General features: G+C 40.8%; 1 protein-coding gene across 1 annotated transcript; it reads left to right on the forward strand.

Annotated features, from left to right (window-relative positions):
* The first annotated feature begins 153 nt into the window (after positions 1–153).
* Positions 154–15,335, forward strand: LOC139465493 (DNA-directed RNA polymerase III subunit RPC3-like). The gene is made up of 15 exons (XM_071247217.1): positions 154–329; positions 1,093–1,354; positions 3,119–3,289; positions 3,517–3,593; positions 4,085–4,189; positions 5,634–5,726; positions 6,523–6,603; positions 7,522–7,573; positions 8,692–8,752; positions 9,032–9,098; positions 10,186–10,269; positions 11,285–11,386; positions 11,941–11,990; positions 13,629–13,778; positions 15,214–15,335. The coding sequence occupies exons 1-15, from the start codon at positions 183–185 to the stop codon at positions 15,320–15,322; spliced, it is 1,611 nt and encodes a 536-aa protein (XP_071103318.1). The 5' UTR covers positions 154–182; the 3' UTR covers positions 15,323–15,335.
* The last annotated feature ends 1,653 nt before the right edge of the window (positions 15,336–16,988 follow it).

The raw sequence follows: 16,988 nt of genomic DNA on the forward strand, positions 1-16,988 counted from the left end.
TCCAAGCGTCTAGCGCGAGTATCGCAAACTCTTCTTCGATGCACCTTCGTGATGCGGTAGATGGGGTACGGTAGAGGAGGCATCGCTACATTACTGTTAGGAGTTCTATCAAGACGAAAACTTCCGGTTCCAAATTGCACGGTGTGGCGTGAGACAACCGAGATACCGGTGGTACTGGCAAAATGTCTCGCAGCAAAAATGATTTATGCGCTCGCATCTTGAAAGACCTTTATGGAGAACTTCCTTACAAAATAGGAAAATATCTTATGGCCAAGGGAGCATGCCCTCTCCGTTTAATAACCACAGACACAAAAATTCCTCATAACAGTGTAAGTGCACGTCATGATCGGTGGTATAGTTACAGGGACATGTGGAGAAGAACGATGTCCCTGTTTGTGTTTAAATGAAGCAAATCTAGGTTTTCCATGGGTTCTGAAATTATCATCTCACTGGGGCTTTTAACTTCAACGAAGCTGCTTATTTCTATCAAAATTATGGGGGGCACGAGTGACCCAGGCTGTGCAGAGTCGCGTCTCTTGGGCACGCCAGAAACCTATGATTGTGGGTTCGAATCCCGGTTCGCCCGATTATGTTTCTAGGTTTGTCAGCACCATACCTGTACTCGTGGGTTTCACCGAAGTGGTAAACGTCTGAGACCTGTATCACTTCAGGCTTTCCGCCCACATTAAGCTGACACGCTGTGATATAACTGGAATACTGTTAAAAGCGGTGTTAAACCAAACTCACTCACTCATTCACTATCAAAATTATGTATTTTCAGAGGTTGGGCGTTATAAGCAAAACAGTATTTAAAGGACATAGAAAGCGTTGCATTAATCCTGTCTGTTTACTAACAAGAGAAAAGTCTGGTCATGTGACAAGGCTACGCCCGTGGAGTGATCACTGGAGCAGGACATTCTGTTGCCGAATAAGGCGAGCAGAGCCGTGGTCGATCAGGGGTTATCGGCTAATGTTTCCAAATAAAGCTTTAGAACAGTCAACATCCTCTCCTTTTAAGAATTTTTTTTTATGACTTTTTTAAGAGATACTAATTCAGAGTTGTAGTAATGATCTGTATTGTTTCTACTGCAGGTGAAGAGAGCCCTGTGGGTGCTGAGTCATCAAAATATAGTTCACTTTGAGCAAAACAAAAAATCTTTCATTGAATATGGGATATCTTGTGATAGAATTTTGTGGCATGTCAGATACCCTAAGTACATATACTGTGCAAAGACTCTGTATGGAGATGCTGCTGAACTCATGGTAGAAGAATTACTTCAGGGAGGTCAAGGTCTCATGAGTGGGGTCGTTTCCAAGGTAACAGAACGTCTGAATGAAGCACTGGAAGCATCAGGTGCGTAGAAACATTTGTCTTATAGAGTATGTTAACATGATGATGTGTAACTATTAATTTTGTTTGTTTGATGTTTGTTGTTTGTTGTTTAGCACAATACTTAGCAATATTCCAGCTCTATAAAAGCAGCTTATAAATAATCAAGTCCGGACCAGAGAATCCAGTGATTGATATTGTGAACAACGATCCATGTCGTCAGGGTACAAACACATGCTATCAAACAAGTCACCGAATCTGACCAACCGACCCATTTGGTCGCCCTTTTATGACCTGCATAGCACAGGTTGCTTGGAACCTATTCTAACCTGGAATCCACACAGGGAAAACCATTAGTTTAGCAGTATTTCTTTCAGTTTCCTTAATTCATAGACATGTCAGATTCTAGAGGGAATTCTGGAGGACTAGGATGGGGCAAATGACAGCTCCAGAAAGTACATCTAATTAAAACACCACCATTTTATCTACTGACTCCAAATGTATGTCTATCACTTGATAATTACTCTTATCCCTAAAGGAAATTGTTTTATTTTTTGAATCGCTAGATTAGTGAGTGAGTATGGTTTTTCGCCGTTTTTAGCAATATCACAGCTGTGAACAACAGTAATGGGCTTCACACATTGTACCCATGTCGGAAATTGAACCCAGGTCTTCGGCCTGACTAGCAAACGCTTTTACCACTAGGCTACCCAACTGCCCCGAATCACTAAATTAAACAGTGTAGACCTATACTGAATATGATCAATAGGCAGTGTAGTGTAGTCTCCCTTTCAAGGTGATTCACAATGTAGTTTGAAGAGATGATAGTATTTACAGGCCTTCATCATATAGCTGGAATATGGTCGAGTGTTTAACAGCAAACACACAGACTAGATTGAGAGAGTGAGTGTTACCAGTTAGACATGTTTAACATGTGTCTGTAATTGTATGATACTGGGTGACTGTATTCATGGTAGTGTGCATGCTGTGAAACATGGATACATGATGACACTGACAGCCTCTGTTTAGATCCGGGTTAGAATTATCTTCATCAACCCAGGCTCGTCGCCAGAGGCGAATAATGGGATCAGCTGGTCAGGCTCGGTTGATGGATGTTATCTTGTCCCACATTGCATCATGGACACTCTAAAGGGTCCATGATGATTGTGTGAACAATGCTCGTGATGTCGATCATTGGATTATTTACAGACCACTGTCATATAGCTGATATATTACTGATTGCAGCTTTAAACAACAAACAAATGTTGTGAAATACCAAATGCTTCTGTAAACAAAGACATAAGATACAAAATCAATTAAAACTCAAATGATTTGAGCTTTTCAAGTTTCTCTTTGGTTGACAGGTCTGATACTAGAGAGTAATTGGAAAGTTAACTATGCATCAATGTGCTCATAGCATTGTGTAATCAGATTGAGCATTTTTAGTCATAAGGCAGGTTTATTCAAAACTTCGTAAATATTACTTTTTGAAAATACAGCATTTAAACATGAATTGATACAGGTATATCCTGTATTGTATTGTCATGATTGTCAGGTGTGACTTTGTAACATATGCATGATATAATACATCCGTTAAACTGGACATCACTTGTGGTTAGCATGGTTGGATTTATACTTGTGTCTGTGCACTGTTTCTATGTCAGGGGGTACTCTTGTTATATTGATGCAGTGATGTGACATAATCTTAAATACTGTTCAAAGCAGAATTCTGTCATGTTTTTGTTGTCTTATTTTTTTTTATATTCTCTTTTAAATTCCTCTTGATAGGTCATCCTAAAATCAACATGTCACTGGTTAAGGACAAGTTTTCGAGTTTGGTGAGAACTCACTTTCTGCATAGAAGTTTGGAGCCTGTGAAAGATGATAATAACAGAGTTATCTCCCTTCAATCACCACAGAACAGAGAGGAGTTGTTCCAAACACCGCTGGAGACGGAGGGTATAAATTGACAAAAAGTTTCATTGTCATAAAATTTATTGAAATGTTTAAACATTGCTTAAAGGAAAACAGTGTGATTAGATACATTTTGTCTTCTCCCTAACAAAAATTCAGAAGACAAATCTTTTAAGAAATATTTATAATGAATGAATGGTAAGATATCTAAAAACATATGTTACTATTATTTTGACACAGTTGACAAGAACATGAGAAATATGTGCTTACAGGTCCCAAGAGGAAGCGGTCAGTTGATGACCATTCCAACCCGACCAAGAAACTTAAGACTGAAGGAGGAGAAAAAGAGGTTATTTTCTGAAGCATTTTCATTAAAAAATGTATTTTAAATTTTATATGACCATTATTGTTTGATTGTTTGATGCCTTTGTTACTTAAAAGTTAAATTTTCCAAATCCTTTTTAAGTATTGAAACCCTATAGAATGCAACTTCATTTTGATTCTGATCAATAAATGTCAGTCAGTTTATGGAACATGGAAGATTAGCTTGTACATGTTATAGACTCATGGCCATAGTTTTACTTATTGCGTATACACTGTAGGGATTCCCAACTAGAATAACTAAGACGTTTTTGTTGTGGACAACTTGTTGCCTGCAAATTTATCAGGTACATTTACCAGTGGGACATTGTTTAACAGAGCATGACATTTGGACCCCCATTTCCATGTTTCGTGTGGGCAATTAACAACCCTATCCAGTTTCAACGACCAATATGTTTCTATGCTTTTTGTCCAGACTTTGTGGATGAATAGTAATATAGAAGCATCCTCTGATTTCAGGTTCCATTTGATGATGGTTTGTACTGGCAGGTGAACTTTGACCGTTTTCACCAGCACTTCCGGGATCAGGCCATCATCGATGCTGTTTGTAACAAGATAGACAAGGTGGGAGATAAGTCTACTTTCAATGCAAACTCCGTATTGATCAAATCAATTTAGATCTCTCTTTCCTAAATTCTCTAATCCACAGTTCTTACATCTATTAGATATTAGCAAGGGGGTAAAAGTGGCACTGTGATCAAACCCATTACAACTCACTATGCAGAGTTGCATCCCTTAGCTGAGCCAGGATTTGCTTGTCTTTGATTCAAATCCCTGATCCTTCCATGTGTCCCTGATCCTTGGACTGTGTTGGCCTCCATGTTTTTTAAACTGTTGGATTCATGAATGTGGTTTTTCCATGACTTGCACCTTTTTTTGAACTTATTCAGCCCACATGTCATGATATAACTAAAATACTGTTCAAAGCATCCTCAATCATCCAGTGTATTATCATGATATAATCTCCATCCTATGATGATGATGAATACCCTGTACTCCTTTGCCACTGTGGTTTAATTTTGGAAGTGATGTCACCATATCCTTCTGGGTAAGAACTGCTCTTCAAGAACCCATGCTTGTCACAAGAGGTGAACACACACACGTGCATGCATGTCGCTATAGAAGTGCAATAATCTTGGAAGTGATGTCACCATCTCCTTCTGGGTAAGAATTGCTCTTCAAGAACCCATGCTTGTCACAAGAGGTGAACACACGCACATGTGCATGCATGTCGCTATAGAAGTGCAATAATCTTGGACGTGACGTAAAACCCCATTTCACCTCACCTCACCTCACCCCGCCTCGCCTCACCTCACCTCACCTCACCTCACCTCACCTCACCTCATAAGAGGTGACTGTGACTAATGGATCAGGTTGTAAGGCTGGCTGACTTTGTTGATACATGTCATCATATCCAAACTGCGTAGATCGATCATGATGTCAATGACTGTATTGTCTGGTCTGGATTAAATTGATTACAGACTGCCATCATATCGCTGGAATATTGTGTGGCATTAAACAGCAAACAAACTCAAAATTTCTCTTGATTCTGTGAATATATTAATTGAACATATATTGTTAGCATTGTGTCTCAGCCTCAAAATGATGCTTTTGTAGCAAAATGGTATTATCAAAATAGAATGTACATATAATACACTGGATAATACATTATTCTCTTAGAGGACTGGTCAGATGGACTACTATATCTACAAAGTACTCCCCAGCAGTAAAGGTCACCATGGTGTCAGTTTGTATATCGTCAGTGGTTTACAATGCTGTTGACGAAAAGGATCGCTAAGCTGACTGTTTTGTGATTTTGAAAATAGAAATTCAAAGACTTTTATCTTCATTATCATAGAGTATGTGAAATATGTTGGCTATCTGTTGCTAGATAGAGTTTGAATGATTATTGTTCCATATCATTGATCATAGGCTGCCTTGACACAAGATGTGGTCCCTTTATTTAGGGTCACAAGTGTGAAAATGACTTGACTTCTGCTATTTTTAGAAAGCCGGTGAGATAGTACGGACCATGCTTCGTCTCAGTGAAGTGAGGACTGAGCAGACAGCCCCTGTTACCATGCCGATGTCAATCAACGAGGTAAGGATGACCAGAGTGGGCTTCTATTGGGAGCAGGATCCTATTTCACAAAGTGACCTTTAACTGTGATTGCTGTATTCCCATTGTTGAACATCATCATTACAGTGCTAATCTTACTGTGTGGAAGTGGGGCCATGATATAACTGGAATACTGTTCAAAGCGACGCTCAACCCAACTCACTCACTCACGTTGTGGATCTCGGCCCTGTCTGTCTTTGTGTCTGTGACATACAGAAACATGATCCTTGGTAAATGTGGTCATTTTGATTTGTTTCTGTGAGTCTCTTTGTGTGTGCCTGTGATCTTTAGTGTACTGTAACATGATTGTTCATAGATGTGATCATATTCCATTTTTTATCTGAGCAATATATATCAGAATAGCAGATGATGATGATGATGATGATGATGATGATGATGATTGATATTTGATATTTGATGATGATGATGGGGATGATGATGATTGATATTTGATGATGGTGGTGATGATGATGATGGTGATTGATGATGGTGATGATGATAATCTTAATGATGATTGATATTTGATGATGATGATGATGATGGGGATGATGATGATTGGTATTTGATGATGGTGGTGATGATGATGATGATGGTGATTGATGATGATGATGATGATGGTGATGATGAGTTGGGAGATCACAAGATTTGACTGTTCCTAAGAAAATGAGGAATGGGTTTGGTGAAGAAACAACGGTGGATGTAATGGACAAGTTCATAGTCAAAGTTTCTCTGTATCCTGTAGTGTTAAAGTCTTGAACCATGCTCCTCTATATCTCAGATTTCCCAATCTCTACCCAAGGACCAGGGAATGACTCTGAGGGTGGTTGAACAGTATCTCTCCATTATTGCCGATGATTCGGTATGTACATTCACTTGAATAGATGCAGTATTGTTTGAAGAATATTTAAAATTGTGCTCTCTCCTCCCCCACCTGCCATTTGCCTGTGACACTCAATGGTGGGGAGGCCATGCTTCTTTGTTGAGAGTGAAACCTCATCAGTCCAGACCCTGTTAGAATGGTTAAGCTGGGCTGTGTTGTATACTCGCCTTGATGCATAGCGCTGCACTTCTATTTACTAAACAACGTTTCGCTCCATGCAGTGCTGCGATTACCACTCACTGCGACTGAGAGGTGGTGCACACGGCAGTGAGCAAAATAAAAAATGGCGTCACAGTATGTACTTCTAGAAGTCGCCAAAGGTAACTTGTCCTTACTGGTGACCGAAGAGCAAGGGAAACGGATGCTATGTTTGCAATGTTTGTGTTTTGTTATTCACCAATAATAGTGTATTTACAGTTCTGATCTGACTCTTGTGGCAAAGGTGTGGCTAGTATCGGTGATACGTTTACTCAAAGAAATAAGCGACACCATTTTGAATGAAGTGCTCTAATCCACTTAGTTGCACAGGTGTGTGAGCAGCGTTGTGCAGCAAAGCTTGTAACCTTTTGCTGAACAACGCGCCCCAGAATAGCTTGCTCTCTGGACAGTTATTGTTGGAAACCTCAGCATATGATAAAAGAGATCTTACTACCCATGATTTATTAACCTGGAACTCAGACAATTTCATTGGGTACCCTCTGTATTAACAGGGTTTCACTATCAATATGTTGGATCATTATGCCAATGATGTTTGAGACCTGTGTTTGTATTATTATGTTTTTTTGTTATTGATGATATAAATTGTGATTTTGAGCTTGCGGAGAAAAAATGGTTTGTTGACACATAGTTGATTGTACCTTTGAAGAACGGTAATTTTGACTTCCATGTCTGTTCCAGTGTGATTTTGTCAGCAAAGTGGGAGACAGTGGAGGGGGAATGTATGTCGTCAGTATCCTTCACTTGTTGCCATGGTTAAAGATCTTTTGATCGTGACCATGGTTACAGAACGTCATTATTACTTAATATTAATCATTGGTCCAGACTCGATTATTTACAGACAGCGGTCATACAGCTAAACAGATTATTATTCATGATAAATGAGTAAATAATAATCCAAACAAAGCACAAGAATAATAATGACATGCCCTATAGATTTGTTGATGTCGATGTTGATGCTCAACTAATGGTTATTGTCACTGTGAAGTGTAAGCTTCTTGACACAGTTTTTAGGATAGAATACCCAAGTTCTTTACAATAGCTAATCCTAAGGCTAAAAAGATAATGGTCTTGGTTCTCAGGCACCACCGACTTCATCATAAGGTCTGCCGCACATTTCGTTTTTATTTCCATTATAAAACATCAAACAAAATCCTAATACTTAAAAACGATGCCATCCAATGAAGCATGCAGTTACCTCCCTTTACATCCCCTCTGCCTACTGTGCCTCTCATGTTATGGTCAAGGCGACAGTAGAAGTTTGTTTGCTTCTTTATGTAGGGAGGCCCTTTCTCATGCTGATGGTGCACAACTGTGTATTTGGTTACATACCAGTTTGAACAAGCCAAAAAAGACTAAAAAACACCGCCCACCTGCACTATGTTTTCAAAAGTCATTGCCTGAGAACCACTTCTTTTATTTTTTAAGCCTAAAGTGTGAATACTGTTTTCACCATGATATGCACCCTGAGAGCTTAGGAAATTGACGAAAGTTGGCGCTTATTAAACCATACACCCTTATTATTATTCTGCACTGCTGGTTTCAGGGAAAAATATGTAATACGAACAACAAATATGGACTGTCATGTAAATTGTACTTAAAAGATTACTTACAGATTGATCTAGAAGTTGGTCAAGTGGCACTTAGTGGAGAAAGGTGCTTGATAAGACAAATACATTCATTTAAAGTACATTTATGTGATGGTGTGCGTCCTTCTGGTTTTACAAGTGATTTGTCAGTATTCATGGTTAAGAATTCTGATGCCCACTTAATAAAATTTGCACATTTATGTAATGATCTCGACTACAAATGCCCCAGCATTGATGTATGCAGTCCTTAACTCATTGCTAGACATCTTCAAGTCTCTCACAGCACTCTGCAAGGCACACATTGAATCTGTGGTGCAGGAAAGGTGAGAAGTGTAGCTGTGTTCTGTTGTATGTTGATATGTCCTCCTCTGCCTTCATCAATAACTAGATCTACCAGATGTATTTAAGATTCAATGAGTACTGCCGTTCAGTTGAAGGAAATGAAAGTAATTGGTTACAACAAATCTTCAGCTTGATATGATCTATGTGAATCATGACGTGTATTATTTGTAAGAAGATCTGTTCAGCAGAGAAATATGACTATAGTGAACATCCTGCGCAGATATTCTATCGTCAATACAGTGTCTCACATCCATCTGCAGGTTCGGCTCCAAGTGTGTGAGACTGTTCCGAGTCCTCCTCCTTAAGAAACACGTTGAACAGAAGCAGGTGAGACGAACCTTCAACTGATGTACATACATCTATTTCAGAGAATGCTTATCGCCTTCACTTTTATCATGGCGCTTTGTGGCCAAATGATCACCATTAATGTCAGTGATGACAAGTGTGGATTCCTGGTTCAGATTTCTAGGCTTCACGAAGGACAGATTCCTTTATTCTGAGTTTTGAGTCAGCTATTGTATATATTACACATTATCAATTTAAGAAATTAAAGAAAGAAAGAGGTTTGAGACTTCACTGAAGTCAGCTTATTGTTCAGATGAGGTAATGTTTCTTTGTGAGAGATCATGAACAATATGTAACATCATGAACAATGGATGACATGAACAATGGATGATGACATCATGAACAGTTGATGACATGAACAATGGATGACATGAACAGCAGATTAAATAATGAACAGTTGATGACATGAACAGTTGATGACATGAACAGTTGATGACATGAACAGTGGTTGATATGAACAATGGATGACACAACAATGGATGACATCATGAACAGTAGATGACATGAACAATGGATGGCATGAACAGTTGATGACATGAACAATGGTTGATATGAACAATGGATGACACAACAATGGATGACATCATGAACAGTAGATGACATGAACAATGGATGACATGAACAGTTGATGACATGAATAGTTGATGACATGAACAATGGAAAATGCCATCATGAACAGTTGATGCCATTATGAACAGTAGATGACATGAAGAATGAATGACATGAAGAATGGATGTTGACATCATGAACAGTAGATGACATAAACAATGGATGACATGAACAGTGGATGACATGAACAATGGATGACATGAACAGTGGATGACATAAACCGTGGATGACATGAACAGTGGATGTCATGAACAATGGATGACATGAACAATGGATGACATGAACAGTGGATTACATCATGAACAGTGGATTATGTCACATCGTCATATCTCTTAAACTGACCAAACAGCACTGAGACTCATTAAAATGCCCATTTGCAATATTGGATAGTTATGACACTTTGTGCCCTTATGGGTAGTATTTGAGGATGTTGTTCAAGTTAAACACATGTTGACTTCAGATAGAGGAGTGTGCCATGATCCCTGCAAAGGAGGCCAAGGATCTTCTGTACACCATGTTTGCTGAGAACTTTGTGTCCATCACTGTAAGTGTTGCCCTCTGTACATGTGTGTTCCATATACCACACACATGATGCACACACAAACTGACACAAGCTTGAATCCAGAGGTTTTTTTATTAAAAAAAGGAGAAAATACTGATTAACTTGGAGTTGTTTTATTCTTCAAGCTTTGATCATGTTGATAGATATTGGAGCTTAAGATACAACAACAAATCACTTTTTGCTCTATGACTAAATGACTGGTGATCTGTAACTTCAATCTCATTAAAATCAGATCTTAGTTCTCGCTACTGCTAAACAAAGATCTGAGGACACCCCATTGCGGGTCATGTCTGAACGACACAGGGTATTCCGAACGACAGTTATGGGCTTTATGTCTGTATTCATACAATCTAGACCATCTATTAGCTATTTCAGGATGTTCTTTTGATCAGTTTTTAATTTTTAATTGAGTACATGTCAAAATATGTTACATAGCGTAGTCGCCAGTTTAAAACTCGTGCCGTAAAGCTCGATTAAGCTGCCTTCTGATTGGCTATTGTCGACTTCTTGTTAGTCATTCCATTGGTCGGTCAAAGTTTGTGAAAGGTCGGTTTGACATGACCTATACTGGGATGTCCTCAGATCTTTGTTTAGCAGTAGCAAGAACTAATAGATTTTAATGAGATTGTCTATAGCCTGTATGTTAGTGGTATTTAATGTTAATAATGATGTATAAGATTGGTAGGTTGTTACTTTAAGACTAGTTAGCTTTTACTCTTGAATAAGTGATCATTTTCTAATTGTTTATTCTCTTTTGATGACACCTTTTAAAATAAATGTGTAATTTGCTCTCATCGCTCTATGGCTGAGGTGATGCCTGTGTGATGTTAAACCTTTACCTCACTCACCCTGAGACCAAAGCTCTAAAATGTGATACCTAAGAAGCACTTTTTTCACATGTAAACAAGAGAGTTTACTTACCAATTGGAATACAAATGTTTCACGTTTTATTGTGAGAGAAGGGGGACTTTTCAGCAAATGTTTATTTATATATCAGGAGATATCCAAGACCCCGGACCATGCCCCCTCACGGACATTCTACCTGTTCAAGGTAGACATTGACCAGGTGGCTCGCATGTTGCTGGAGAGATGCTACAAGGTTTGTACAAGATGAATAGTTGGGTACACATGGACCACAAGATGAATAGCTGGGTAGACATGGATCACAAGATGAATAGTGGGGTACACATGGACAACAAGATAAATAGTGGGGTACACATGGACCACAAGATGAATACTGCATGGGGTACACATGGACCACAAGATGAATAGCTGGGTAGACATGGATCACAAGATGAATAGTTGGGTAGACATGGACAAGAATAATAATAGTGGGGTACACATGGACCACAAGATGAATAGTTGGGTACACATGGACCACAAGATAGATACTGGGGTACACATGGACCACAAGATGAATAGCTGGGTAGACATGGATCACAAGATGAATAGCTGGGTAGACATGGACAAGAATAATAATAGTGGGGTACACATGGACCACAAGATGAATAGTTGGTGTACACATGGACCACAAGAGTAGATCAAAGTGAAATACTTTAATTAGTATTGGTGTTTTGTTACTGGTTGAGAGAGAGTATGTTGTCTTCAGATGAGAAATGTCCTTACAGCAACATGCTGCGACTCTGATTTCAGGCCCTTGCAAATTCAATGATGAGAAGAGAAATGGAGGTTGCAGATCACAAGTAAGCAGACATTTCCCAGTGTTTGGGGTCATTAAAATATTTTTACTTTGATAACAGATTTCCTGTTCAGCGTGCAGGTTTTATTGATACCCAGACATGTGGTTTGTCAGTTGTCATTGTTTTAGCACTTTTACTGCTATGTGTGGCGTGTATCGGTTATGAAGACGCAATGATGGCTTGTCATCAATGGTCATAAGAAGCAACTACGGCATTGTGTCATTGAAGTTGCTCAGATCAGCTACTGATTTGTCTGGTTCAGACTTTATTGTGCCAGAGGTCACTGTAATATTGGTTAATTGCATGATCAACCACCCACTGTTGTGCACCCCCCACCCACCGTTGTGCAGCCCCCACCCACCGTTGTGCACCCCCCACCCACCGTTGTGCACCCCCCACCCACTGTTGTGCACCACCCGCCTACTGTTGTGCACCACCCACCGTTGTGCACCCCCCACCGTTGTGCACCCCCCACCCACTGTTGTGCACCACCCGCCTACTGTTGTGCACCCCCCACCCAACGTTGTGCACCATCAACCCACTGATGTGCACCACCCAACCAGTCGTACATCACCAGTCCATTGTCGTGGACATCCTACCCACTGTTGTGCATCACCCACCCACTGTTGTACATCACCCATCCACTGTTGTGCACCACCCACCCACTGTTGTGCACCCACCCACTGATGTGCACCACCCGCCCACCATTGTACATCACCCATCCACTGTTGTGCACCCCCCACCCACTGTTGTGCACCCACCCACTGATGTGCACCACCCGCCAACCGTTGTACATCACCCATCCACTGTTGTGCACCACCCACCCACTGTTGTGCACCCCCCGCCTACTGTTGTGCACCACCCGCCCACCGTTGTACATCACCCATCCACTGTTGTGCACCACCCACCCACTGTTGTGCGCCCACCCACTGATGTGCACCACCCGCCCACCGTTGTACATCACCCATCCACTGTTGTGCACCACCCACCCACTGTTGTGCACCCACCCACTGATGTGCACCACCCGCCCACCGTTGTACATCACCCATCCACTGTTGTGCACCCCCAACCACTGTTGTGCACCACCCACCCACCGTTGTACATCACCCATCCACTGTTGTGCACCATCAACCCACTGATGTGCACCACCCAACCACTGTCGTACAGCACCAGTCCATTGTCGTGGACATCCTACCCACTGTTGTGCATCACCCACCCACTGTTGTACATCACCCATCCACTGTTGTGCACCACCCACCCACTGTTGTGCACCCACCCACTGATGTGCACCACCCGCCCACCGTTGTACATCACCCATCCACTGTTGTGCACCACCCACCCACTGTTGTGCACCCACCCACTGATGTGCACCACCCGCCCACCGTTGTACATCACCCATCCACTGTTGTGCACCCCCCACCCACCGTTGTACATCACCCATCCACTGTTGTGCACCCCCAACCACTGTTGTGCACCCCCCGCCTACTGTTGTGCACCACCCGCCCACCGTTGTACATCACCCATCCACTGTTGTGCACCAACCACCCACTGATGTGCACCACCCAACCACTCGTACATCACCAGTCCATTGTCGTGGACATCCTACCCACTGTTGTGCATCACCCACTCTCTGTTGTGCAGACGTCTGCTGGACAAGCAGGAGCGAGTGGAGGCCATCATCGCGTCGCTGGAGCAGGAGGGTGGGGAGGCAGCTCAGAAGGAAGAAATTGAACAGATGATCACACCACCGGAGAGGGCACAGCTCGATAAAGTCAAGAAAACTGTCAATATGTATGTAAAGGAGAAACCACTTCTCCTCAGGATTACTTGAGATTGTAAACCTAGACAGTCCATAGGCCCCTTCAGTATGTTCCCTACTGGCAGGGTTTACAATCTCAAGTAATTGTCCAACTTATAAAGCCACCATCACTTGGATAATAAGAAAACATTGAGATACCTTATAGTGAAACAGTACAATGTGTCACGGTATGAAAGGAATTCGATCAGAAAAATTGCGAGCTAAAAACCATGTGCAGCATGGAGCAGAAGATTCATGACATGTCAATCTGAACAACTTTTCATCATCTACTCCGGTGGCTCAGTTACAAAACTAAATATATGTGAGGTTTACATTGATTGTAGCCCCTGGAGGAGGGTGTAGAATCAATCATTGTAAGCCCTCATAGGAGGCCTTTCAATCATTGTGAACCAGACTGTAAGGCATCACATAAAAACTAATGCACTCTATTACCTGCCAGGGTTACACAAACACGTAGGAGGTTTATAAGTATATGGTATCCGTTACCTCATGAACATGTCCCTTAGAGCTCATGAAGTACACACACTTACTGTTGGTGTAGAAATCTACAAATGATGTAGCAAAGGAGATGGAGATTTGTAATTTCTGCTGTTTTTCTATCCAAAAATATTCCCATTTTGAAAACAAGTTCATATTGGCATGAAAAGGACTTGAATCAGATGCTCTGTCTTAAAAGGCTTTGAGATTAAAGAGTACCTTTAGAAAGGGCTTGAGTTTTTTATTTTAACGCTTTACAAAGAAGTGCATCTGTAAGATCGTCAATATAAATTATTCAGTCGGATTCCTGGTCAGAATTGGTCCCCATCAACATATGCTTGTCGTAAGAGGTGACTTCATAGATTGGATGGTTCACAGGGGTTTGTAACCCCAAAATTAGCAGCTGCAAGATCTATGGTAACTACCAGTGTCATAGTACTGTGTGGGCGGTCGGGTAGCCTAGTGGTTAAAGCGTTCGGGTAGCCTAGTGGTTAAAGCGTTCACTCGTCACGCCGAAGACCCGGGTTCGATTCCCGACATGGGTACAATGTGTGAAGCCCATTTCTGGTGTCCCCCGCCGCGATATTGCTGGAATATTGCTAAAAGCGGCGAAAACCATACTCACTCACTCATAGTTCTGTGTACAAGGAGAGGAAGGTAACAGTGCATAGTTTTATGGGGTATGTACAGTGAACATTGTTGTACTCGTGCCACAACAAACTTAGTGTGTTGACCTTGATATTTAGTGCCATGCAGGGTATAATATGCTCTGATAATTTTTCCTTTACATGCCCCTGTACAAGGCATGCATATCATGAATATGCTCTAGACCATAAAACCTTGTCTACATGTTAATGAATCCTGCAATAATGCATTGTAGGAGTCAGCTGGAGGGTCACTGTGAGGTCAGAGTGTTGATGTTTGTTTCAGGTTGGACAGCTGCGAGGTTCAGTTGGACAACACGATATTTCTCCTGGAGACCTATCTGGAATACACCAAGATCCCACTACCTGTCTTGAAGAAAAAACAAGCCTTCTAGGACCCACTGTAAATAAATCTAGTAAATGTATTGTATTATTCCGGGATGTGTGGTTTATCTAAGTCAGCATTGCTGCACCATGGTGGACAGTGTATGCATGTGTGTCACTGGTCAGGAGCACATCTAGCGTGGGATATTACCACATGTGGCGTAATTGTGTTCACACCTTGTTTTCCTCATTGGACCTCCGTGACAGTGGATATTTGAGTGACTGAGTTTGGTATAGTGCAGCTTTGAACCTATACTACTCAAAAACAACTAAGGACCACCCAATTCTTTCATATTACCAAAGGTAATGTGTCATATCATGACACTAACTACAGTAATATGAAAGATTCTGGTTGAGTATTATACTTCAGTTGAATCATGTCATGTCATGTCATGTCATGTCATGTGATTGTCACTGTACAACAAATTCAGATCAGGTGCAAATCCACTTTTATTACCAAGTGTCATACATATTTAAATCTAATTATAAAAATATGATTAAATGCATCTAGTTAAACATACCAGTCCCAGAAGGCAAACAGCCCCCCCTTCATCCAGGATCAAGGTCCAGACTATACATGTAACAACCTGAGAAACAAAAACTGATGTTAACTCTGTGCCCCAATGGAAACCGCTAGTAAGGCACTGGAGTCAATTTTCCTAACAGAATCTCTTTTGTATAACGTGGTGGTCTGTATTCAGCAGATAGATTTCAGTGTTTGAAGTAAATGTAGATGACAAAAGTTGACATATGACCATGATGACTAGGGGTATGCTTAATAACCATGGCAACAAATTATCAATACTTGATGCTGAAGTATTCCAATCATTATTATGGCTTGTATTTTACTAAAATATCCCTTTTATATGTTGAATACATGGGTAGACCTGTTTTCATGAGGGAATAATATCATGTGACAGACATTATGATACCCAAGCCTGCCAGCTATATATTGAGGAGTAGATTTGAATGTATAGAGCAAAAACCTCTTTCCTTTACAATGTATCATGCAATATAAAGCATTAACATGTACTGTAAATGACTGTTGCAGTGATTATATTTGGAACAATTACTAAAGCTTACAAAAAGATCTCAAATAAATTTCTGATGTTCCAAAATGAGCCAGAAAATCCTAATATCTAAAATCAGATGTAACAAATGTTATATTTGGGATAACACTTACTTTGTAAAGTACAGATTCTCATACCTTTTTTGGGTTGAGTCCTGACCGGGATTCGAACCCACACTGCCAGAGTGAGGCATCTAATCGCCAGCGCACAAAGTCAGCGATCTAACCCACTCAGCCACCGAGGCTTCGACAAAATGAAAGTTCGAAAACTGGTAGTCTAGATCACCTACTTTGTGCACCCCTCTGACAAGTGTAAATTATCACAGCTCCCATAGCCGAAAGCTATGAACACACAATGCCATTTAGAAAGTGGTAAAATGTAACAAATATTATATTTGGGATGACACTTTCTTAGTGTGCTGGCAATTAGGTGCCTCACTCTGGCAGTGAGGGTTCGAATCCCAGACGGGACTCAACCCAAAAAAGTATGAGAATCTGTACTTTACAAAGAAAGTGTTATCCCAAATAAAACATTTGTTACATTTTACCACTTTCTACATGGCATTGTATGTTCATCTAAAATCAGAGTACCAACTCAAATTTAAGTT

The sequence above is a fragment of the Haliotis cracherodii genome, unplaced genomic scaffold (genome assembly GCF_022045235.1).
Source record: "Haliotis cracherodii isolate W230 unplaced genomic scaffold, xgHalCrac1.p SCAF_1, whole genome shotgun sequence".
Classification (NCBI taxonomy): domain Eukaryota; kingdom Metazoa; phylum Mollusca; class Gastropoda; order Lepetellida; family Haliotidae; genus Haliotis; species Haliotis cracherodii.